Source organism: Nipponia nippon, unplaced genomic scaffold, assembly GCF_047370975.1.
Source record: "Nipponia nippon isolate SJK-2023a ecotype South Korea unplaced genomic scaffold, ASM4737097v1 scaffold_27, whole genome shotgun sequence".
NCBI lineage: Eukaryota > Metazoa > Chordata > Aves > Pelecaniformes > Threskiornithidae > Nipponia > Nipponia nippon.
This window is the reverse complement of record NW_028262344.1, coordinates 5,641,523-5,667,769: the sequence shown is the minus strand read 5'-3', so window position 1 is coordinate 5,667,769 and position 26,247 is coordinate 5,641,523. Positions and strand designations below refer to the sequence as shown.

At 48.4% G+C, this 26,247-nt stretch overlaps 1 protein-coding gene across 1 annotated transcript; it reads right to left on the bottom strand.

The window, feature by feature from the left end:
- Window positions 1–2,696: 2,696 nt before the first annotated feature.
- On the bottom strand, window positions 2,697–25,470 carry LOC148055091 (rho GTPase-activating protein 25-like). The gene is made up of 11 exons (XM_087762954.1): window positions 25,051–25,470; window positions 17,487–17,680; window positions 15,419–15,506; window positions 14,876–14,995; window positions 12,041–12,248; window positions 9,412–9,544; window positions 8,373–8,446; window positions 7,679–7,800; window positions 6,715–6,914; window positions 5,614–6,197; window positions 2,697–5,019 (listed from the first exon to the last, which is right to left on the bottom strand). The coding sequence occupies exons 1-11, from the start codon at window positions 25,109–25,111 to the stop codon at window positions 4,809–4,811; spliced, it is 1,995 nt and encodes a 664-aa protein (XP_087619080.1). The 5' UTR covers window positions 25,112–25,470; the 3' UTR covers window positions 2,697–4,808.
- Between the last annotated feature and the right edge of the window lie 777 nt (window positions 25,471–26,247).

Below are 26,247 nucleotides of genomic sequence, written 5' to 3'. Positions count from 1 at the left end.
CGTTCCCCTCTGCCGCGCGGGGGGTCACCAGGGTTGGCTGGGCATGGGAGCTCAGGGAGACCTTTTGGACAGGGTTATGCATGAAAAGTGAATGGCTTTTTGTAAAGCTTCCTTACATGATGGACTCAAGGGGTAAACGGGATGCTTCCTTCTCGCTGAGCTCTCTGCTTGTTGGATTTTTCAGCTTGGTAAATTCTCTTATGTTTGCTAAAGGTTGAGCACACCCTGGAGTCTTGCAGTGGCAGCACCACTAAGGTCTCTCTGCTCTGCCCCACAGCCTTACAGTTAGGGAAATTGCACCCAAATTCATATCACTCACCTGGTTGCTGTATTTGGCTGAAGTTATAAGCCTTATTTCTTAAAAAAAGTTCCCAATTAACTGCTGAGCACTTCTGTTCATGGGAATTACCTACTGACAAAACCTGTGTAAAGGAAAAGCTAGAAGGGTAAACTATTCTCAGTGGAGACCATGCATGCAGTGAGCTGTTGGCAATGTATGTGAATTATCCAAGGAAGAAGCTGTCCCAGCTGGAACCTTCTGCGCAGTATTCACCGTGCAAGCACTCAGGGCATTTATCTGCTTGAATAACTGACAATTCCTAAACTTGCAGGATTTTTGTGCTAGAATAGACAAGCATTTTCTCCAAAGGAGTGCTTATTCAGACAACTCCTGTCCCTGCTACCCTGGCTGCTTCCTTCTGCCCCCATGTTGGCCCTCGCTTGATCAAGATGCTCCTTTATTGCCAGGTTATTTTTCCTCCAGGCCAGTTTGACAGTCTGGCTTCGTAGCATCCCTGTGCTGCAGCAAGGTGGCAGGAAAACACAGAGAAAGCAGGACAGTGGGACTGCTTCCAGGGAGGGTTTGGCTGAAAGTTTGAGGACTTTTTTTTTTCTCCCCACCTTGGTGAACAATTATTCATACAAGAAGTCTCAATTTGGCAGTCTTTTCTTCTTAAAAGTAGCCTGTTTTGGGGATATCTTTCAGCTCCCATGTAAAGGAAGGATGGACTGCATTACTCTCATTCTGGAGGGGAAGAACATGTTCTCACTGCTTTTCTTTTGTTTGTATAAGCCATCCTAAATAATGGCCGGACACTTTTCCTGCACGTCTGCCTTACCCCCCACAACAACTTGCTACTTTATGCAATAGCCAAGCTAAAAAAAGGAAAGTTACTATCATGCCAAAAATGCAACTTTGATAAAATATGAGGGGATAAGTCAGCATAAGCGTGACTGACTCGGGATCCAAAGAGAATAATGTCGGAAGGATAATTTTACTTTCTTGCCTCTCACGCCTACCAAATGCCTGGATATAATGAAGTGAAGTGAATTCCTAAATGAATGCACTAAATACCTAAGAAGAGCAAAACAGATATTTTTTTGCTCTAATGCAAAGAATGCTAGGCAGTGAGAGCAGGACTAAAATTATATCCTAAAAGATGTCATATTTTCACCCCATAATGCATGGTTTAACAGTTTTAGATGCATTCAGATCTGTGGAACAGAGGAACAGCAACCCCTGCTTCAGGAACAGGAGAGACTTTCTCTGCTACTCCTTCCCCAAAAAGCTTCACGGCTTGGTTGCAAAAAGAGAGGGAGGAAGGAAATGTAGGTCATGCATCAGTCAGTTTTCGGGGATCTCATGTTCTGGTGTCTCCAACAGAAGATCTGAAAGTGCATTAAATCCAGAGTAGTATTTGGACATTTCCAGTATTCGGACATTTCCAGTATTCAGGTGCAGCTCTGGGCTTTGCGTGGCTGAGCCGAGAGGATAAACCCTCGGGGCTGAAAAGGATGCAAAGTTTCCACAGGTCTGGCATGTGCAGGTCCATGCTTTTCTGTCTCTGGAAAAAGCTCACTTTTTAAAAAAGGAGAACCCTCCTTATCTTAGAGCACTCAGCAGCAATACCAGCTCATAAGATGCCCATGTCGCACCCTGAGGCTGTTCACTATTCCCATGCACTTAGGAATTTCCAGCCCACCTGACCTCTATTGGAAAGGCTATCTTTTAAATATGACCACTATAAACATTCCAAATTTTAATGGGCAGAATATCTTCAAAGAAGTTACTCTGATCTTCAGAAACAGTCATGTGTTGATAGAGGTTGTTTTGCCTATCTGCAGCGGAAGTGGAGGAATGCGCAGTTTATACTAAAATAACGTGCACTTGTCCTAATCGCGGAGACTTCTGAGCCTCAGCCAAGCCTTTTCACATTATTACAGTCTACTGCAGGCTGTGAAGGAATTATTAGCCTCTTCACACTTTTGATCTTTGCAGAAAGGAGCATGTGGCATTTCCAGCCCAAGATGTTCATGATGTTTCTCCTAGACCCAATGGAGAAGTTTCTCCCTAAATGACTCCTGAGCCTCATGCCCAGATGAGTAATGAGTTCCCTGTAAAGGTAAAAAGTTAAATAAAGACTGAAGCAGCTCTGTCAAGGTAATCTGAAATCACAGAAAAGAATCATGAATGGGAACAGTTGCTCTGAAATGATGGCAGGCAAAATGCATCTCACAGGCACTTTGGAAACCTCTTGATTTGAGCGTCAGGAAGATGTGGGTCCCATAGATGTATGGTGGGAACTTTGACTTGCAGCACCAGTGGTGTTAGTGGTGCTTGAAAGAGACTTCAGGAGACAAGAAATGTGTCATCTCAGGATGCCATAGCATGTGGGACTTGCAGGTGATGGGGAAGGTGAGGTTTGGATAGCTCATCTTTGAAGGTGGCTAAGCCTGGTAGAGGCCACGCTGTCCTCCTTGGGGCTCTTCTCTGTGATGCCCATCCCTCTGCAAGGCTGCAGGCTGCAGAGCTCTGCACCAGCAGGTCCAGGCCTGCTGGTCCAATGCAAAGGGGTACTGTGATCCTCACTGAGATTTCAGATTACCAAGTGTCATATTTAAAATATTTTAATCAGATTTTAAACATTTTAATCAGAATTGATCATTGCAAGAGCAGAGGACCTTGGCTGTGGGTCCTCTGGAAGGCACTGTGATTTTGCAATAGCCCCATGCAGTAACCCCATGAGCTATTTATGGGTTGGATTCTTAAATGCAGCTCAACTTTCACAAACCTTTCCTTTACCTGTACTTTATATCCACAGCTGAGCAAAGGTGGATTCAATACACCAAACTGAATCTAAGTTTGAGACTAAGGAGTCTGGGCTCAGTTTTAAGGATAGACAAGTCCCCCCCAGCAAGGCTGACAGCAGCAAGTGCTGTATACCCAATATTGACTTTTATTCTCTGATTACATTTTCCTGGTCCCATCTCCCCTTTTTTCACATAGTTTCCTCTCTGTCCCTTTCTCTCACCAGTTTGTTTTTCTTAGCAGGCTCTGCCAAGCAGGTCTGCAGCCTGTCTTGAGCTGAATTTTCATATCACCAAAGCCAGGTCCTCAGTAGCAGTAACCCAGTGTTGTTGCATTAACTTCACCATGCTTGGCACAGAGGCACACGTTTGGTCCTAGACACCCTGCTTGAAAACTCCTGCAGATCTCTGTTTTTCCCTTTTCTGTTCCCATGAAGGCTCTAGGCTGGGCTGAGGCTCTGTGGTGTTGTTCCCCCTTCTTAACATAAATGAGGAGTGAAAGGTTTTCTTGCAGAGTCTTGTTATTTTCTTTCCTACACCAAAAGCTTCAGCAGCATCATGGTACTGTTGGAAGGGTGACTTGCTGGCAGGCAGTGGGAAAACAAGCAGACAAGTGTACAAATAGCCACACTGGCACCGTGAGACCTTCGGGTCCAGTTAGTCTTTACGCTGATGGCAGCAAGTGACAGGGAAAGACCCAGAATCATCACTGGGGTGCATACCCAGGTTTCCACAAAGGTGGCTGAGGAAATCCTGTTCTACGCTGATGAAATGATGAAAAACAAAAGCAGAGGTGGTAAATAAGTCCAGGTCTGTCATTCTTTGAAAACTGTCTATCGGGAAAAATGCAGAAGCCCCATTTTCTGTACTGGGTAAAGCTGCTGATGGACTCCCTCTGCACAAAAAGCTTCATGTATGGATGCATGAAAGTGCTCTCCAAAGCCTCGTCAGCAGCTGTGCTGGATTTATATACACATGGCTATAAGGAACAGTGATTTAAAATAACTGAACAGCCACTTAACTAAAGAGGTTTTTATGATATTGTGATTTTATACCTGGAGCCTTGATACTGATGAGTCTGGCACAGCACAGCAAGTGATGCTGTATGAGACCTCTTCTCAGGGGACCCGATGGGCTGTCTGGGCTTCCCTTGCTCTATAAGAGCAATGATCAACTGTATGTGTTAATGTGAACATCTCAGTCGTGGTGCTGACAGCATTTGCAGCCCACCATCCAGGCACACTGCGTGACAGGCTGTGCCACCCCAGACCTCAGGGCTTTTCTGTCTCCCCAGATTCAGGATTTATGGACTTTTTGTTCCACTCAGAAGCACTGTGGGTGTCCAGCAAGGAGCCAGCCGGCTGGCAGAAAGAATGCTTGCTGGTTGATTTTTTTAAAGGCATAATGTGTCCTTAACCTGAACTCCTGAGTGCAAGATATTCTGATTGAGCAGCAAGAAGTATCGGCCTGTTCTACAGGTAACTTGAGCAGCTGAAAGAGGAGTTGAAAAAAACACACCAAAAAAAGCTAAAGAATATTTTTGAAATTTCCTGTTTCAGAGCATAAACCAGCCTCTAACTTCTGAGTTCCTTCCTCTGAACCAGCCCGTGGTCAGTAGCAGAATATTGGACGATACAAGTCCCTGGCTCTGAACCTGTTTGGCAATTCCTGTGGATTCATGCAGCTGCATTTTATGTCTGTCCACAGCTGGGTGTCGTCTCCTAGTTGGTTTTGGCATCAGTTTTGCTCGTGGATTTAGCTAAGTTTTTTATCTCCTCCTCAAGCATCTTGTTTTTCTTCTCCATGTCCTCCCATGAGCACTCCACGTTCATCAACTTCAGCTCCAGTTCCTCAGACTTCTTCTTCTCCCTCTCAATGTCCTGATTCAGCCTCACCACTTTGGCCCAGACTTCATAGTTTTCCTTCTCAAGACTGCAAAGAGAAACAGACTGTGAAAGGACTGGATCAGAAGAGTGCCGGGAAGTCATTGTTTGGCTCTTAAGGAGTCTGCCCTCTCTGTCATTAAGCAATAAAATAAGCCAGAGGTTATGTCCTGATCCCCTGACCCTCAATGGCCACATAACACGATGCAATAAATCAATACACGTGATACATAATAATATGATAACAATATGTGAAGCTATTAGTAACACTGATGGTTACAACTAATAATGTAATAATGCTACAATTGAATTCCGGATAGTATAATGGTACAATATTGTAGTAATAACAAGAATTATGACAGTGTAATTATTGCAGAAATATTATAGTGCTATACAGTGATGTAATAAGAACTATAGAGTATTAATATTGTAGTAATATAACATCAGCAACTATGTCAGGAGAGTACAGCACATGAGCATTGACTTTTAGATAGCCTACTATAATACTGTATTTTATTATTAGTCATTACTATTATATACTGTACAGTATTACTGGTAAATAAATCTATGCAATACCAGTGTTATAATAACATGAGCTGAAGATTTCATACTCTCCAGAAAGCGGCACTGTGCAGTGTGTTACCTTTTAATTTGTTCCTCATAGTCATTTTTCTGTACCTCCATTTCTTTTTCCAGCTTCAGGATCATGTTTTGCAGGAACTCCCTGCTCTCCTGATCAGGCTTGGAGACCTCGGCAGGGCTGCTGGTGGGACTGGCTATTTCCTTTGGCTGATGGCTGGGACTGGGGCAGGGTAGAAATTCCTTATTAGAGCCGCTGCTTGTTTGGCTGGGGCTGGAGCTGCTGCCTTCCCCACTTTCTGCCTGGGAGGTAGGAACGTTATCGTAGGTTGAAGCCCGGTGAAGGTCAAGCAGCTTAAAAAGATCATGAGACAACGTTCTCTTATGTCCATCGGGGACCACGGATCGCATGCTGCTCCCAGGGGAGCTTTTCCAAAAGTCACGGGCAAATATATCATTTTTGTCATTGCTGCCTTTCTCCCCCAGAGAAGCAGCCGTCAGGAAAGATTTCCCGTTAGATAAAGTCTGAGTTCTTTTCCTTGACTGCGTTTTCCACATTCCCAGTGTATCTTTGGACCCATTATCTGCTCCGGGTGCACTTGAGCTCACAGCTGGTCCGGGGGCACTGCTGGAATTCAGGTCATCTCTCTGTAAAACAGACCCATGGCATTAGGACAGCCTCGTCCTGCTTTGTGAGCAGAGACAGGTTGCAGCGATTGCTGTGACTGCGGTATTCACAAAAGGCACATTTTAACATGCTAACAGGAATGGCCACAAGTTTTCCATAAAAAATTATTTTGGGTTGCACTGTGTTTTCCATTAAAAAGAACTTTTTGCAGAGATTCTTTCTTTCTGAGAAAAGCCTTTAATCCTCAATGTTTTCACTTCACCAGCATGAACTGAAAAGGTTTCATCTATTCTGCCTTTTAACTAAAAAACTTTAGAAGTTTTCATTTTTCCCAGAATAGTAGATTTTCCACAGGAAAGTGGAAAATTTATCTACATCGTTTTCCTGATGTAGATATTCCAGGGATGACAGTTACATCTCTTTACCCTATTAATAGCAAGCACTCTTAGTGGCTCACTGACCTGTTAGATCCCATAATAATTAATCACACTTGTATTAAATTTATGTTTTATTATTTCTCTGAGGATCTAGCCTTACCATTTGCCTTTGGATCAAGCTCTCCACCCTGGGCACCGCAGGATCCTCTGCAGAGTCCCAGCTCACAGAGCTGCGCGGGATGGGGGCCTTCTTGTCATTTTTTTGGGCAGGTGGGGAGGGTGGCACATCCTTGGATGGGGGAAAGAGCTCTGCATGGTCACTTATCATCACAGTCATCACTTTCTGGATCTGTGGCGTGCCTGGAAGAAATTAGAGATCTGTCAGCAGCAAACCCAATGCGATGGGCTTTCTTCCACCCACGCTTGCATTTTCTTGTTGGTCTTTCTGGTGTCCAAAATGGAGATGCACATAGTAATGAAGGTGAAGACAAAGAGCACCATCATAAAACCAAATAAAGGGAGGGATTTTTATATCACTCCAGAACAGCAGTAGTAGACCATGGAGCAACCAAGACGGGAGTCTGCTCAGCTGCACCAAGCCACAAATTGTGCTTCTTTGGCTCGACAGGCAAACTACAAGTATCAGTTATATGAACAGGCATGTGAATAGCTGGACCATTTACATGTGATGTCTGTAGAGCAGAGCAGTCTTTGGCCTTAAAATATTTCTTCTATTAGTTCTGCCACATCTGTCCTTGCCCATGGGGTTACAGCTTGGCTCAGCTAAACTTTCTTTGAGTTTCCTTTTTTTCTCTAAGAAGAATTTCTCACCTTCCTGCTCTAAGCAAAAAAAAAGGTGACTTCACCAAATTCCTGAATAGTTTGAAATCTATGGAGAGAACACACAGTGCAACTCCTGAGGGGGTTTTGTCACCATTAGCACATTTATAGCCTAACTAACACATGGCTTTACTCTACCCTGCTGTGCTTACTGTGCCCAGGCACGTCTGGCTTATATCCATGGGTCTACCGTAGAAAATTTTTAATTTCAAGATTGTGGATGCAACTGAGTATTTCAGCATATCAGGTGCTCCTATGCCAATTATTCCAGGAGTCCCTTTTACCTCTCATAATAATTGCAGGATCCTCTATCTTGGGTCTGATGAGGTTCACTCCAATCACTGTTGCCAGGTTATCCACACTCATCTTGTTGACACTAGAGTTCAACTGTATTTCGTGTAGAAACCTACCAAGGGGAAATATTTCAAGTCAGAGAAGGAAGACTGCAAAAAGCCTTGCACACCCACTGGTATAAAACCCCGATTAATCCATCCAGGTCTTCCTCTAAGTCCCAAGGACAAAAACATATAGTTGCCTTATAACTGCAAACTGGAGCTGGGTCTTATTGGTGTCAGTAGAAAAACCACCATGTGATGAGCTGCTCACCCCCAAAAAAAAATCAAAAAGGAACAGAAAACCCCCATCTAATATTTAATAACCACAGGAAAATCACCCAGGCTGGGTGAAACCCAACAGTTTTGTTGCACAAGGCTTTGTCTAGAAAAACTACATTTGATTTTAATTCTCAGGGATTCATAAGTGAGTTTTAGGGTAGGCATTTATGCTCAGAAATTGTCAAGGTGTTTATCCCCATGGCTGAAATTCTTCCTTTACAAAAGTCAGGATCTGGTGCTCGAGGGGAATCAAAACATGGCTTGAGAGGGCTCTCTCTAGAGGAGTCAGCCTCAGCCTTTGGGATGATCTTTCTACTCACCAACACCAAATCTGAGCTGTTTATACCTTGTGCAGAGGACTGACCTGCAGATATAGCTGAGGAGGTTGTAGTTGTTTCTGGGAAGGAGGGACAGTTGCTTCAGGAGTTCCTGATGGCCCTAAATGCAAGTTAAGAAATAGCTCTATAAAGATTCACAGATGTATACGGACTCAAGAGTGGCTCTTGGTCACTCCGTCCATCCCTATATGGTCTCACCTCTTGGCAGTTGCTCGCCTGGGAAATTACATTTCTCTGGCAGACCAAGCACGGACATGGAGAAGTTTTTGTACAGTGGTCAGCAAGAAGAGGCAGCCCACTGCCCAGCACTGCTGCTGCCACAACAAAGGAAAGAGCAGAGTCCCCTCCAGCCCAGCACATGTGTGATGAGCTCTTCGGAAAGAGCTGATCATGCCTAATCTCCTTGCATTTCTTGTATATAAAACATTTAGGACATTTTTAACCCCAAAGATCCTGAAGTGAAACAACCTACAAGAAACATTTGCCCTTGAAATATAGGGCTGAACACTGCAGTTCACGGAGCTCATGCTACCAAGGATATCTGCCTTATTTTTTTGTTTATAGGAACAGCATCCGTGAATGGGGTTTTTTTTTTCAGTGGGGGGGCTTCTTTTCCACCCAAATATATAGTTAGGAGAAGACAGTTCCCATCTGTCCTCCCTCTCCCAAATCTCCACTTCCTTCCTTGGCCTCACCCAGAGCCCTCCACCAGCTCTGCTCTCAGCTCAGGCTGATGGAGGCTGCAGGAGGTTGTGTTTCCTTCCTCTCTTGGTTTTCACACTTGCTGTTTGCTGCAAGGGCTCAAAGAAAAGAGGTGCTGAGCAGATCTTAGATCTGCTCCAGAAATTTAAGCTTTAAAATGGATAAATCCATGTTGTCAAGCTGGGAAACCCCACTGGCTTTGGGAGATTTTATCTTTTAATTTTTTTCCTTTTTCTTTTTTCCAGATTTCAAAGCTCAGTAATTGCACAGCTTATAATGCACCTGGCATCTCCAACTCGCAAAGCCCTGGCACTGAAACAGCTAATTTTAAGGCCAGAAGGAGAGAAATGAATGCATCTCTACCTTTGTCTCATCTGCATCCAGCGCCTGACCGCACAGCAGGAAATCCTCGTACTGCATCCAGGGTACGACTGGCTCGGGGAGCTCCCGCAGGTAGAGTTTGAACAGAGAGGCCACGGTGTGCACATCCGTATCCCTGCAACATGCAAAGAGCCACTCACGTGAAACTCACACCCAGCTGGTGAGCAAACCCGACCCTGCTCCAGGAGCATGAGATTATATTTAAGCTCTGTGTACAGATGCAGGAGACAGAGAGAGATAAATAGGGAGACCAAACCAAGCTGGAGGGAATCCATAGGGCACCCCAAGCCAGGGAATGGCCCCACCTGGCAGGCAAATAAATGCTTGGTGGAGATTTTCCCCACCGTGGGGCTGGCAGGTCCCCAGTGTTCGTACCCGGGCTGAGCCTTCCCAGCCTGCGTTTGACTCATGAGGGTTTGCATGTAAATATTGTCTGGTGTTCATGTGTTTGGCAGGCACTCCCCACTCTGTGCAGAGCTGGCGAAACTTGCCTGGGGTTTTTAAGATTAACAGCAATTACTGAAGATGTTCTGCTGGGACAGATGTTTGCAGCTTTGCATACCATATAGTTTACATTATGTCAAAAGGACACTGTCAAGATTGTAAGCCTCTAAGTTGACCTACCTTGAAGTCGCTAAACTGTTATAAACTTCTAGCAAAAATCCCCCAGGTCATTTATTTTTAGGATTGGTTGGGGTTTTTAAAATACTATTATTTTTAACAAATGCACATAACCATAGAGGAATTTTTTCAGAGCTGTATTTTTGTAGGGCCTATAAATACATACCATTAGGCATCCTGGATGTCTGGGCTGCAACAGCAGCTTTCTAATGCTCCCCACTCAATCCTGCCATGCTTGTGTGCACAAGTGTGCCTGTGCAAACTCAAACAGGCTGCGAAGATGACACTGAGGGTCAAGCCAGCATCTTTCAGCATTCAGCTCACTGGAAACCCCATTATTGGCCTTCCTCCTCACTAAGAAGATGTTTTGATTGAAGTGCATGGGGGTTGCAGTCACCCTGAGATGACTGCAGCAATGCTCATACCAAACCCTGCAGCACAGGGTTAACATCGCAGGGTGCTGGGAAAAGGGCCAAACTCCCTCACCATGCCCCACTGCAAAACACAGTTCTGGGAAAAAGAAAAAAAAAAGGCTTCACCTTCCTATGACCCCCATACAGGTTACAACAGGAAAGCTCTCAGCAGGACGCTGGCACCCAGAAAGCAAGAAATATTCAGCTGTAAAACCAACAGCCAAGATGGTTACGCTTCCAGAGCAGCCGTGGCTCTACCTTGCACAGCACAGGGATTATTTAGGTAAAAGTGCTGTGTTTTTTCCTAACAAAGCTGCATAAAGCTAGGTAAAAACAGGAAAAGTTTTGCGGTTAGGAACAGGCCTGCGAATACAGAGACAAGGCCCCTGTACTCGGCTTAGGCAAACTGTTTTGCACAAAAGTCCAGGGAAGCTCCTGGTTTTGGGTGCTCCCCTCCCACAAGCACCCCAGATTTTGCTGGTGGCTCTCAGAGCTCAGGTGGTGCCGTATGGGGGAGCTCCCTGGGTCTGTATAGATAGGGCATCACCACGGCCAGTCTCAAGCACCTTCATACACATGCAGCAGCCTGGGCACTCCTTGTTGCCATTATGGTCGACAGGGCAGGGCAGTATTTAAACCAAAAAGCCTCACTTTAGGTGCCATGGAAAGGCAGAACCCACTTTTCCTTTATCCTAGCACAGGGGTCATTGCTTTCACCAATGCAAACCATCGGGTAAAGCCCCAGAGCAGCCTGTACGACTGAGCAGGGGACACTGGGCAATGCCTTACGCAGCTGGGGCCAAAAGCAAGGGGTTAAACTCTGACTTGGGGGTGAGGACAGGTGGGAAACCTCTTTAGAGATAAGGAGGCATCTGTGGGGGCAGCTGGTCTGCAAGCTATCAAGGGAGGGCTTTATAAAGAGATGCACCAGGGGTTTATCTTCTCTCATTTTGCATAGGGCATGACAGAGGTAGCAGTAACAAATATCTCTCTCCAAAGCCTTTCTGAGACCTACAGGCAGCTCTCTCAGCTTTAGGGAGTTTGCTATTTCCTCTTAGTCCTGCAGAGGAAGGGGTCAGGAGGATGCAGCCTTGCAGCAGCCAAAATCTCTCTCTCATCTCTATATGGTGGTGTAGGGAAAAGCAACAGGAGGAAAATATCATGGCTATGGGCTGGCAGGGAAAGAAATAACTTCTACTGTGTGCATCAGTGTGTTCTCTGAGCTTATTTGTAATCCTTTACTTGCTCTCCTTTCTCTAAACCTCTACCCTTAGCTGATGGGCTATGTAGGCTCTTCCCTTTGCCTCCTTCCTTGGCTGCTCCTGCAAATAATAATTGCTGCACGGGGCCAGGATTTTCCTAAATGCTTTCCTTTATTTCCATAAATCTCATTTCAGCACCCTCTGATTCTGCTTTTGCCTCCATTTGGGGTTTCTGCTGAATCCTCTGTCTTTGTCAAGCCCTTCTGGAGGGTCCACGTTTCCTGCAGGGCATTGCTGGGCTCCCTGGGCTGCTTTTCCCCAGAGTTTGGGGTGTGTGAGATCTAGTTGAGTAGGAGAGGGGGAATCCAGCATTACCGGTCAAATGATGGCCTCTCCTCAGCATCGAATGCATCCCTGAGCTGTTTCACCAGGTTGTCCTGGCCGGGGAGGCGGAAGATTCCCTCCTCACTCACACCGTGCTCCCGGATGAACTCAGCACACTTCTGCACCAGGATGGGGACCTGGTGCTGCCCGAGTTTCTGCTCATAGCGCATGGTCTCTGCCAAGCGCTGGCCGAACACCACTAGGGAAAGGACAGAGAGGTTAGAGGAGCCCAAAAGCTTTGCTAAAGGCACGTTACCTGCCAAAGTGCATCATGCAAATGTAACAGCAGTACCTGCTTTTCTGATAGCATAGGAGCTACAAGAAGTCTGCAAACTGGGGGAAAGCAGAACTTCTTCCAAAGAAGTAATAGCAAAATGAAACCTTGTTCCTCCTCCAAATAATTAACAGTTCTCAAAATGATTAAAACCAGGCAGTGAGCCTTGGTTTTTGCCATGCTGCTTGCCTGCCTTGGAGCAGGGTGCTGATACAGAGGGAGACAGGAACAGCAAAAAGGCTGATGCGAGGGCACAGGGAGAGAAGGCAAGCTCCTTACACAAACCTGAATGATATAGAAAGCACAGGAGACCACCAAGAAATAAGAAAAGCAGCCTTGCAGAGATTTGGGGCTGGAAGTCTTACTGATTTAGTTGCTTTTCTTCCCCCTCCCCTTTCCTCTCACCCTCCAGAAACTCCCCTGTGCAAAGAAGAGCAGTATTTTGCAGTGGGTGGTACCTTTCCTTCGGAGCAATGGCTTTTTCCTCCTGAACTCACAGCAAAAGAAGAGCTCGAAGGTGGGAAGGCAGCAGCCTGCATCCCAGCTCTTCCTCCTTGGAGCCTGGGGCATGGTAAGAGCAGACAAATCCCAACTTGAACTGGCTCTGGGATATTAATGGCAAAGGGTCCTATGGTCCTCTACCATATTTTTGCCCCGGTGGTGCCTGCAATGTGTTCACCTCGTGCTCTGAAGGCTGAAATAATTCCTGTGTATCTTCCAGACCAGGAAAATGCAAGTAAACACTCTCATCTGGAACCGCGAGGCTTGTTGGCACCTGCCTGATCATGGGGATTTTTCATTTATGACTTGCTTACACTTTTAAATAATGAATATAAACCTGTCATTGTGCACAGTAAAGGCAAATAACTTTTTTTGACCCTCTGCTTTGGTAGCTGATAATGAATTGCTTATTTAACTGCAAGCTGGCAGATTTGTTAATTTGGGGATACCTCCCCAGGGCCAATGCGATGCCCATGCCAGCCCACCTGCAGGTGGCTGTCATTGTAGGGTGGCAGCCAGACCTGCAGCACCCTCTGAGATTTTGGAGATGCTTTTGCTGTTGCTTCATACTTTGCAGCTGCTCTGCTTTTTGGTGTACAACAAGCTCACAACTAGCTGGGTCATATGGGGCTGCTTCCAGGTGGGCTCTTGCCAAAACCTCCATCATACAGTGGGTTGCTTTAAAAGCGCATGTTGCCTCAGCTTGCATTGAAGCCAAAACCCTAAAGCATGAAGTTTCAGAGTCCGTTAACCTGTGTATTTACATAAAATGCAGCTCCATGGTATCTGAATTCTCTGCTATCCTCAGGGCTCTCTGTACTACTATAAATTTACATTTTCTATCATATAAGGTCACTTTATCTAGCTGGAAGAAACTGGCAGCCTCCTAAGTTTAAGCAAGGATCAGATGTGGAGTTGTTATTAAATATTAGAGCCAGGTGGGGCAATGCCCTGAAAATTTCTGGCTCATGCAATCCTAATTTCAGATGAGTAATGCTGCCTGCCCCAGGACAGTGCACGTTTCAGTTTAGAGGCAGAAAACACCAGGGTTGCAGACAAAATCCAGTTGTGTCGTCATCTAGGTGAAGCTTATCTGTGCCTATGGTAGGGTCACTGGGAATGAGCTCAAATTGACAATGCCTGCTTGCCTCCGAACTGCTGTGATTTATATTTACACAGGAGCTATGGGAGAGCAGAGCTCCATCATGCTTGTCTTATACAGCTGAAGGGCATGGACCCTATAAAAAATTATATAGTCAGGGCAAAGCACAGAGGGAGGGAGGAGAGGCTCAGGATGACCATCCAGGTTCGTGCTCTTTTGGAAGAGAGCTAAAGAGATTCCCAGCCCTGTTTCATTGGTGAATCTTGCTTATAGGAGTTCATCCTTATAGGAAAAGTGGCTGGAGTGACCTTTGCTGCTTCCTTTGCGGGCTTCACCTGTGGTGGCAAATTTACAGTGTGCCCCTTTCTGATCAATTCATGTTTTATACTTCCCTGACCACAATTTTGTAATGGCATAAATGCATGCCCAAGGGGGCTGGAAGCAAGGATCTTGTCACCACAAGCCTTGTCTGTGTGTGGGGAGGGCGATTGCATGGCCAAGGCAGACTCTGCAGAGAAAATGGGGGCAGAAGGGCTGGGCTGAGCAAGAAAAGCTGGAAGAAAAGCAAAGCAAGGAAACTGGCAGGTGAAAGGCAAGATTTTTCAATGCTTTATCCCTGAATATGAGTTGTTTTCAAGAACAACATTTTCTGGAGTCAATAAGTCAATGAGAAAGTTTGCAAAAGAGGTTGAAACCAGCCCAGAAATCTTCATTCATGCTTGGCTGCCATTTCCTTAATACTGCCCATGTTTGCAGCAGACCCAACACTGCAGGGTCTGGTCTAGGAGTACGTTTCTAAGGCATTACAAGTTACAGTCACATTACAGCTCTGTTTTCCAGTTTCAAGTATTTATGAGCCCAGCTTTGAAATCCTTGCACAAAAGTACTGCGGAGCACAAGGAGATGGTAGGAAATCGCCTCTCCAAGAGCTGTCCCTTCTCCCCATTACCTCCTGACGCTGACCCCAGCACTCGTCGGATGGATTTAACCCATTCCTCCATCTCAGACTGGGAATTAGCCATGAGCATGCAGGCGTCCTGCCCTGTCCGGTTCTGGTCTCCAGAGACCCCTGCAAAAAACCATTTATCATCATTTATACAGAAGATTGGAGGAGAAAAGACACGTTCTTGTTTTCTTTGCTAAATGCTTTTGGCTCCAAATGTCCCCATTAATGTTTATTTGGCTGTGAAATGAAGCAGTGCTCTTACATTTCACCCTTGCTGAAGGTCTGCAAGAAGGGAACAGAAACTGCTTAACACAGCAGTTTGGCAAGGCTTCTCAGCATGGGACATGGGCACTGACACAGGACCCTCCTCCAGCCCTGACGTGCGAATATTGAAAGCAAGACATTAGTTTTCATGTGCAATGCAGTGCTGTGGGGACCTTGAAAAGAAGTGGGAGCAAAAGGACTGACAAAATGACTTGCCCAAATGATTTTGGGTGAACAGTCCAACCCAAAAGCGTGCAACAAAGAGGAGTGAAGCATCCTCACCTGGGATGATTTCAAAGATAAATTTCCCTCCTTCCTCTGGGTTGCTGGCCACCTCCTTGATGGTGCTTCCCTGGAGAGACAGGCAACCCTAGGACAAAGCAGAGCAGGAGCTGCAAATACCCGTGTCCCATCTCTGCGAGGCTGACACTACCATGTGTCAGCACTGAGGATCAAAGTCCCTTCTTTCAAACAGATTGCAGGACCTGGTGGCCTCATATATATATATATATATATGCACTAAAAATGACTTTTCAAACAATAAGGGACGCTTCTTTTTTCTGATGAAGTGATTCTCAGAATAAGAAAACTGGTTCTTTTGCTCTTTCCATTTTTCCTCCCTTCTCATGTTTTTTTTAACCCTTGTTGGGAGTGGAAGAAGAAAGTACAAAGGAGAAGGTACTTGGCAAAACACCGGAGCACCCTGTTTCTGCTGCACCAGAGCAGGAAAAACTGTTCCTTTAACACAGCAACACTTAAATCCAAAATCCAAACCCAAAGTTTGCAGGAGAGGAGTAGAGAAAAAGAAGAAAAAGGGAGGACAAATAAAAAAGCAAAGTGGAAAACAGCCATTTCTTTTGGACCTTCCTTTCTCCAGCTGTCGTGGCAAACACGGGCAACTCAGTCCCCACTGGAGGGGGCGGGTGGGGAGCATGTGGGGGCCGAGCAGGCGCGTGAGTCAGCACCGGAGGCCTCCCCGGGCAGGAAACGAGGCTGTGCCATAGAAATGAAGTTTCTTGGTGATTTCAGCCTCCTGAAAGCCATTGGGCTTCTGCAAGCAGTGAGGACCGTCAGCGCTCCAAAAGCCTGAATTGCAGCTGTATCAGTCAGAATCATTGATGGGATCAGAGATTTACAACTGGGGAGACTGCTCTTCCCAGTCACCCCTGAAATGGGGTAAAGCCAGAAATAGGACCTGGATCCCACTGGGCTCAGCCCTGTGCTTTCACCCTGAGGATCTACTGATCACCTTCCCCTTACGAGTGTTTTCTATCTTGAGATTAGTTTTGCTACCAGCAACAATTTGTACAGAGAATGGCTTTTCTGGCAATGGGGAGGACCTTTCCCTGAAATTTCTCAAAACAAGGAAAAGATGGTGGATATTCAGAAAGTTATGGTATGGAGAAAATGGTTGAAAAACTAAAAAGTTATCCATATAAATTGGGAAAACAACCCGATTTCTTCCTGGCAAGTGTACTACAATGCATACCCTGAAAAATAGTTTATACAGGTGAGACAGAGGACTTCTTACAACCCGGAGGGGCTGAAGATGGGATGATGCTGCCAGAGGGCTGCGGACATTGGGCACTGGTGCAGACGTTTAAATCATGCCCAAGTGGGTGATCACACTCCTGTCTTGCGCAAAGGGTTGGGTGCACATTGTGCTCTCCTGGAGATCTCAAAAAGCATCAGAACTGACATGCACTGGAGCGTTCAGCAGATTTCAAGCCTTTTCCTCTAAGGAAAAGGCAGCGGGGCAGGTTTTCCCTCCAGCTGCCCTTTCCCGTGGCAAGAGGTCCTAAGGAAGCAGCTGCCCTTCGCTGTCATCTGTCCAGCCCACAGCCCTGCCGTGAGGTCTGTCTTGGGCAGATTCTCACACCCAGGCTATGCTGAAAGTCCTGCTTGTTTTTTCCTAAAAGCATCCTGTAAGATGCCTTTCCCACCAAGGGCATGGCTGAAACCTCTCTCAAAGCTCCCGTCATCTTGTGCACCCATTGCTGTACCTGCCATCACAAAAACAGTGGTGCACTGACCTCTTTTTCTCCCCAGCCTGTTTCTGTTGTCTTGGAGAATGATAGCAACTTTCTAGTTGGTAACTGGGTTTTTTTTTTTTTCCCAGCACTCCATTGCTTGGGCACAGAGGGACCAAGCCCCCAGCAGGGCTCGCAGGCACTTTAAGAATTTAAGTGCATAGATGATCCTGATCAGGATCTCTCTTCTCTGTTACTGGCCAAAGGCAGAAAACCTCTTTAATATCCTACTCCAGACCCATCCCAAACCATTTCCCTATGAACAAAGTTGCAAGAAGGGGGAGACTGAGGACCAGCAAAGCCCAGCAGCCTCATCCTACCTGTGGTTTGACATCATCCTCGTCCTTGTAGTAGTAAAGCTGCTGGCCCTTAAGCACGAAGTACCGCTGCTGCCAGTTCTTGACGATGGAGTGCTGCTTTTTCAGCCAGCCGATCTTCAGGGGCCGCTCCAGTGGGTTGGGGGAGGCCGGCCGGGTGCCTGCTGGCTCGCCGCTCATCACGCTCTTGGAGCGGGCTGCCAAGGAAAGAGAGGGACGGGCTGGCAGGGATGCACGGGGACGAGCTGCCAGCAGACCTGCGTCCCCAGGGCCTATTTAAGCTACAACAGCAAGAGCAGCTCTCTCTGCCCCTCTGCCTGTGCTGAGCAAACTGGCTAGAGTTTCTGAAGGAAGTGGCTGCAGTATCTGTCAGTATGTGCTTTCCTTTTTCCTGCGTGGGAGTAATTGTCTTGCAAGTGAGAAGAAAATCATTAGCTTCTTTTTTTAATGGGAGTGTGGGGGTTTTTTTATACCCACCCCAAACAGCATTTCTGCAGCAGCGATAACAGAATGACCCAGCCTGGCTTGAAAAAAAACTGTTTTGGAAATTGCAGTTTTGCTCTGGGAAGAGCGTTGCCTGATGTTTCCAATGGGGCAGTTCTCATACAATGAGGCTGGAAAGTCTCCAAGGGGGGAAAAAAATGCCAGTGTGGGGATTTACTGGCTGGGCAGAGCAGTGTCCCCTGTCTCCCGTTTGCATCTGACGTAGATGAGTCCCACTGGTGCCACTGACCTGTGCCAGGCACCGGCAGCATGGCCCTGTGGCATCTCTAAATGCTTCTGTGATAGTAAATGCCTTGGGAGGGATTGTTTCCAGAGAGGACACTTTGATTTTTGCCTCTGGACCGGGCACTGCAGGACCCCCAGCACCAACCTGGCTGGGTAGAGAGTTAGCATTTATGGTCGCAGGGCAAAAATAATTATATGACTCCAGGGGAATTCAGCTTCACTGGTCTCTGCACATGGTGATTTCCTGAGGTCTTATGTCTCCCCTGCTAAAATGGAGCTGATGGCACCTGGCTGGGTCCTGTGGGTGAGGGGTGGTGCAAGATTCAGGCCCCTGAGCCCAGCAGCATTTGCTGGCAGAGGGCATTCAAGCCAAGCCAGGGCCATGAGGGAGGCGTTGTGCAATGCTGAGGGATGGGGGAAGCTGCGGCAGCCCCATATCTCTGCCCACTTTTCCCCCGAAGCTGGTCAGCGGAGCAGAAGAGAGCTGCAAAAGCTGCATTAGATATGAGTGTTGATGAACCCTGGCATGTGGACCTGAGTGCAAAGGACAAGCTTAAAAAAGGAGAAAATTAAACATCACCCGCTGCTGCCTTGTGATGTTTGGGACCGGGGCATCTCACACCTACTGAGCAGGCAAGTACTCCCACTGCACAGACAGCCACAGGGAGCATGAGCCTACAAAACATTTTGCACTCAGTGCCGAGCAGTTAGCAGTTGCTTCAGAGGTCAGGGGTGCTGCAGTTCAAGAGCGTGCCCAGCTTCCCCTTCTGAAATCCCCCGCAGCAAGAAAACCCTGCTGTGTTTTGCCTTCATCCTTTGGAGCCAGGCTTGGGTTGGTCACTCTGAGCCTACTTCTCCACTACTATCTTGTTACAGGCCTGCAAAGCCCTCTCAAAAAATCAAAAAGGATCGTGATTCCAAAAATCAAAAAGGATCGTGAATCCAAAAATCAGCCTTTGAAACACAGTGAGGATGCTGCTTGTATCTCAATGCATGCGGATGTGGGATGCCCCCTGCAGAGGATTGTGGTTGTAAGCTAAGGGACCTTCAAAAGGGATTTGCCAGCCAGCTCCCCTGAGAAATGCTGAGTACTAAGGATTACCCTGATGCAAAAACCAAAACATGGGATTTCCAAATTGCACTCCAAGCTCCGGGCAGCTTCTTTGCTCTTTGCCAAAACATCTGCATTACTCAAATCTCATAAATAGTAACATGATTCTCCAGCAAACTGCTCACAAACAGCATTGCTCCCACTCTCCCTAAATCATGTTCCTTCATGTCTTGCGGCTTCTGCCAACTCCTCAGGGGCGAGGATTTTTGGGGAATGATCCGCATAAAGGGTGGAGCATGGAGGCTACTGGGTGCAGGGCTACTGCCTGCCTCCCACGAACAGCTTTGCTCTGCAGAAACCACAGCCCATTGCCAAAGAGCAAATCCCGAATGGGCTGGCTCCAAACTAGCCCCGTGCTCTGCAGAAAACAGCACTCCCATGAGCCAGCACTCTGATGCCTTCCCCGAATTTTGCTGTGTGTTCTCCTATCTGATCATAGGACCTCATCTCCCCATCGATGGAAACAGAGAAGCTGATATTCACTCTGTTTAATTAGCACTAACGTTTGCAGAGTGAGGCTCTCCGTACCACGCCCCCATGACCACAAGGGCTTCAGCTGAAGTGAAGCCATTGCAATCCACCTCGCAGGGTCCGTACTCACACCCAAATGGGTGGAAAACAGGGATGCCTCTCCATCCATCAGCTCCCTGTTCAGCCCCTTCCCCAAAAAGCTCCAGCTCAGCCCAGCAGCACTGATATTCCAGCGGCACAAAGTCTTGGAAGCAGAAATTGTGTATTTTATGAAAAATGCAATTGTTTTTACTACCTTTTATCAGAGATAATAATCTCTAAGCCCATCATGGCTGCATCAGGGCTCTGCACCATGGAAACGAAGCGACCTGGCAGGCACTGCTACCTGGGGGTTCCCCCTGCTCTCAGCCTTGAGCTTAAATTGCCCGGTTCTTGCTGGAAATAAGGTTTATTCTCTCCCTCTTTGCAGCCTTTCCCTAGGTGCATAAGGAATGTGCATTCAGAGGGGTACACTTGGATCCCCTTGCTTTGGCATCAGCCCTCCTGAAACACCAGACTCAAGGTGCAACCGGAGGCCTGTGCTTACCCATGGCTTAGCCATGTTCATGCACATGCATGTGCACCAATGTGAACATGCAGACGTATTTTTCCCTCTGCACGAGACAGCTCTCCCTGTACTTTGGGCTCATTTAAGGCCAAAATAACAGTGTGCAGGGTCCTTCTTAACCCATGATGAGAGCACTCCCCAACCACTGTCCCCACCGTAGGGCTCGTGTGGAGGTGTGGGGAGGGGACCGGCTGTGGGGAGCTTGGCTTTGCAGACGGTGAGGCTATTTTTTGCCCAGTGGAAAGTTTTCTGCAGTCACAAAACCAGAACTACCAAGGCTGCAGCTCCCTCGCTTACCACTTTTCCAAGTTTCTACCTTTTGTGGCCAGTGCAATGCCCAGCTCACATGAGATGGACCCGCTGAAAATTTTACATGGGGCTGGGGGTGAAGCTTTTTCCCTTGGTTCTCACCAGGGTGGTCCATCACTTGCAATCATCTCCTCCTTTACCAATACATCCCTGCCACACTTGGCCCCGCTCTTCCTTGTCACTCTCGCAGGGCAGGAAAGAGCCACTAAGAGCAAATGCGGTGCCCCCCGAAGCGTTTCCTGTGATAACCGCCTCTGAAGTTGAATATTTCCTCCAAAACATCCTCATTCTTCCTCCAGCCCTGGGGACCAGCCGTAGCAGGGTGCCCGTGTCCTGCTGCCTGCTCCCCGCTCCCCGAAAAGAGGAGCCCTGCCAAAGTGTGACTTGCAGGAGAAATTGCATTGGGTGCCACCGTGGTGTCCACATGGACTCTGGCTCCTGCCCGAAATCCTTGTCTTGGGCAAGAGCCCTGCCTGCCATCCCCTTTGCTCCTGCCTTACAGGAGGGATGTCAGGTACTTGCAATAAAAAAACAGTAAAAGCAAAAGTGCCACAATAGGTGTTGCAATGTTGAAATAAATAGCTTTGCATTTTTCTTAGCATGAGGAAGCACAGAGGAGCCAGTGCACTGTCCTGGGGCTTACAAAAGCTGCTTGTGCTATGGTGATGGCTGGGGACAAGGAGGGGGAAGTGCCCTGAAGCCGGGAAGAGCCAGCGAGGGCAGAGGTGACTAATTTGCAGATATTTTCCACAAGCAAGTCACATCCCTGCTGCACCCTTGAAGACATCAGTGTCTGGTCCCCGCAGCCAGAAACCCCAAAGCATGAGAAGAGTCGATGCACCGAGCTGTGCCCCAGCGCTCAGGTCTCTGCACACACACACACACACACCCCTCATCTCATGGGCTTGCAGCAGCTGCAAGCTGCGAAAACCACCCAGGATTTCCTCCCAAGCAGATTTTCTTGCACAAAAGCAATTCCTGGTAAGAACACAGGTTCAAGCCTGTGTCCCATCTCCACCCTCTCTGCTTCCCCAGCAGCCAGCAGGCTCAGGATCCCCTGGCCTTTTTTTCTGCACTATCATCGATTGAATTTACCTACTGCTCCGCAGCCTCTGTGCCAAAAAAAAATTAATTATCCTAAGGATGGGCAATGCAGAAATCCAGGATGCTTCTATAACTATGTGAGGATTTTTCCACCGCTGTCCTGCAAACTGATGAGTGCAGGTGATGGCGCTGCTTCCTCTGCCTGCCTGCAAGATTCTGGACCACCTGGGGTCATAGAATCATAGAATCATGAGAAACGTTAAGGTTGGAAAAAGACCCTTAAGATCATCGAGTCCAACCGTTAACCTATCACTGCCAAGTCCATCACTAAACCATGTCCTCGAGCACCATGTCTATCCATTCTTTAAATACCTCCAGGGATGGAGACTCAACCACCTCCCTGGGCAGCCTGTTCCAATGCTTGACCACCCTCTTGGTGAAGAAGTTTTTCCTAATATCCAACCTAAACCTCCCCTGGGGCAGCTTGAGGCCGTTTCCTCTCGTCCTATCACTCATTACTAGGGATAAGACACTGGACCCCCACCTCGCTACAACCCTCCTTTCAGGTAGTTGTAGAGAGCAATAAGTGTCTCCCCTCAGCCTCCTCTTCTCCAGACTCAACAACCCCAGCTCCCTCAGCCGCTCCCTCATAAGACTTGTGCTCTAGACCCTTCACCAACTTCGTTTGCCCTTCTTTGGACACACTCCCAGCACCTCCATGTCTTTCTTGTAGTGAGGGGCCCAAAACCGAACACAGTACTCGAGGCGCGGCCTCACCAGTGCCGAGTACAGGGGCACTATCACCTCCCTGCTCCTGCTGGCCACACTATTCCTGATACAAGCCAGGATGCCATTGGCCCTCTTGGCCACCTGAGCACACTGCTGGCTCATGTTCAGTCAGCTGTCAACCAACACCCCCAGGTCCTTTTCCGCCAGGCAGCTCTCCAGCCACTCCTCCCCCAGCCTGTAGCGTTGCATGGGGTTGTTGTGACCCAAGTGCAGGACTCGGCATTTAGCCTTGTTGAACCTCATACAGTTGGCCCCAGCCCAACGATCCAGCCTGTCCAGGTCCCTCTGCAGGGCCTTCCTACCTTCCAGCAGATCGACGCTTCCACCCAACTTGGTGTCACCTGCAAACTTACTAAGGGTGCACTCGATCCCCTCATCCAGATCGTTGATAGAGATGTTGAACAGGACCGGCCCCAGTACTGAGCCCTGGGGAACACCACTCGTGACCGGCCGCCAACTGGATTTGACTCCATTCACCACCACTCTCTGGGCTCGGCCGTCCAGCCAGTTTTAACCCAGCAGAAGAGTGCACCCATCCAAGCCGTGAGCAGCCAGCTTCTCCAGGAGAATGCTGTGGGAGACAGTGTCAAAGGCCTTACTGAAGTCCAAGTAGACAACATCCACAGCCTTCCCCTCATCCACTAAGCGGGTCACCTTGTCACAGAAAGAGACCAGGTTAGTGAAACAGGATCTCCCTTTCATAAACCCATGCTGGATGAGCCTGATGGCCTGGTTGTCCCGCACGTGCTGCGTGATGGCACTCAAGATGATCTGCTCCATGACCTTCCCCAGCACCGAGGTCAGGCTGACAGGCCTGTAGTTCCCCGGATCCTCCTTCCGACCCTTCTTGTAGAGGGGCGTCACATTTGCTAGCTTCCAGTCATCCGGGACCTCCCCGTTTGACCAGGACTGCTGATAAATGATGGCGAGTGGCTTGGCAAGCTCCCTCTGCCAGCTCCTTCAGTATCCGCGGGTGGATCCCATCTGGCCCCATGGACTTGTGTGCATCCAGGTGGAGGAGCAGGTCAGTGACTGCCACCTCTTTGACTAGCTTGACTATTAAAGGCTGAGGCAAAGAAGGCATTAAAGTACCTCTGCCTTCTCCTCATCCTTCAGTGGCCAGGTTACCTTCTGCATCCAACAAAGGAGGGAGATTCTCCCTGGCCCTCCTTTTGTCGCTGATATATTTATAAAAACATTTTTTGTTGTCTTTAACGGCGGTGGCCAGTTTAAGTTCCAGCTGCGCCTTTGCCTTTCTGATCTCCCTGCATATCCTCACAACATCCTTGTAATCCCCCTGAGTCGCCTGCCCCTTCTTCCAAAGGGGGTAAGCTCTCCTTTTTCTCATCCTGCACATTGGCTGTGCATCGCCAAAGCCCAGCCCCAGTGGCAGCTGCCGGGGACCAGCAGTGCTTCTTTTGGGGCCTTGTGTGAAGCAAATGGTTTGGCCACCCCAATGGGTGGGAGCTTCTGATATGGGAAGTCCAAATTGCCTTTGCAAGAAAATCCAGCCAGGACAACCTTGCAAGCTGACACAAGGTGCAGGGAGGAAGAGCTCAGCACTGCAGAGACTGGCTTGGTCAAATCTCTTTGCTTCAGGGAGAAATCAAGTTGCCAATGTGTGCCTTGACTGTGTTTTGGCACCAGTGCCAGGACCATGGAGGGGGCCTTTGCCTCAGTGTGTGCACACAAGGCTGGGCTTGTGCACCCCTTCCTCCTCACCACAGCATCCCTCGCCCCCAAATCCCCTCACTGGTTTCTTGACCCAAAAGTAGGCATTGGCTCTGCCATGGTATTTTGGCCACAGAGCCCGCCGTAGGGATCCCTCACTCCTTCCCAAAGGCATTCTCAAGTGGTTCTCATGCTGGAGATGGATCCCATGGAGGAGGAGAGCCGTGCAAAGCCTGGGCAGAGGCAGGAGATAAGTCAGGAAATCACACAGTGAAGCCATCCCATGGCACAGAGCCCGGCATGGGCATCAAAGGGCTCTTTACCATCGGTGAGAGGAAACCAGTGACGTCGGGGTGGGAGAAGAAACCTGATCAAGAGCGAGATTGCTTCCTCCAGCCTGCACCACTCCGTCTGCCCCTTGGCCTGCACTTCACCTCCTGCAAGGCTTGCTCCAACAGAATGAGCCCATGTGGTTTAAATCCCCCCCAAACCTGGATTTTAGGTGGGCAGCAGCCCCACGCTGCCAGATCCCCCAGTTCCCCACCCTACCGAGACAGCTGCTGCTCCAGCCCCAGAGCCACAGCCCTGGCCGTGCTCCCACAGCATCCCGCAGTGACAACTTTGCAAATCACTTCTTGCATATCATTTGCAAACCATCTGCTGTCTCGAAAGTGGTAGCTGGGGGCCAGGTCCCCCCACCAAGGCCAGAAGCAGGTTTGGGTCTGGGCCGTAGCTGAAATTGCAGCTGGGCTTGGCCACAGGCACCCCGGCAGACCTGGCTTGCACCTGAAAGGCTGAAGCAGAAACAGAAGGGCATAAAGAAACAGTCACAGTACCTATTTTTGCAGCATCCATTTTCAGGTTGAAATCCCAGTTCCGTGGCAGCTTGAGGGACATTTTGGATCAGGAGGGGCTTTTTTTTTCAAGGAGGCTTGCTTAGGAGATGGGCTGAAACGAAGCTCTGATAGTCCCGTGGGGATCCTGCACCCAGGGTGCGATCCCCGCCACGAAGAGCGATGGCTCGGCAAGGGTTGATTTGCCAACGTACTTCCTCCTCCCTTCTCTGAGAGCGGCTGTGAACCCCATAAAAGTACTTTCCTGCCCTGCTTTCCTGCAAAGCTCTCGTCTTGCTTCCCTGACGACGCTGAGGTGATGCCGCCTTTTTTGCTCCCCTTTTTGCTATCCCCTTTGGTTGATGCGGAGACGCAACAGCTTGGCCCCAGCCTTGCACCGAAATGTGGCTGCCCGGGGTTGCTCTCCGCACGCTGCTTGTTGCATTTGAGGAAGTGGGTGTCCTTCTCGGTGCCGTTGGTGCACTAGAAAAGTGCTCGCTGAAGGACGCAGCCCAGCACGGAGTTTCGGGAAATGTTTTGCTCAGTAGCAAAGCAGAGCAGGCTGTGGCTCAGGTGGCCACAGCCAAATGCCACAGGATGGCGTCTCTGAATGTCCTGACGCATCCCCGTGTGCACGGCCTGGGCGACATGGGTGTCTTTTGCATTTTCTTATTACAGCTGCTGAATAGTCCCCACAGCTGATTTAAGGTTTTTACACCCACTTTGCAACAGCAGTACGAGCAAAATGGGGATGAAATGAGGCTGCACTTGGAGGAAAGGCTGTGGGTATCAGAGCAGTGAGGGCCAGGGGACGTGGGCACAGACTCCACCAGGACCACCAGATCAAGCAAAGCCCCTTTCCCTGCTCACAACAGTGAGCGTATCCTGTTTCGTGTCATTTAATGCTGGTTTTCCTCCAAAGAAACAGCTGTGCATCCATAAAGCAGACTGCAATGCAATTAAACTGAGATGCAGCTTGTGAGACACAGGATAAATGCAAGGAAAAGTTGTTGCATTCACAAACATCCAAATGGAGCAAAAAGCAGCGAGGGCAGCTGCAAGACATGACAGCGTGCCCCAAAGGGCTAACAGGGGGCTCCAGCCCTGTTTCCCCCCTGTGCTGGGAAAGCCCAGAGCCTGCGGAGAGGGAAGTTGCCCTGAACAAAAGCAGAAACAGCAACGTGGGGAGCACAGGCGGCT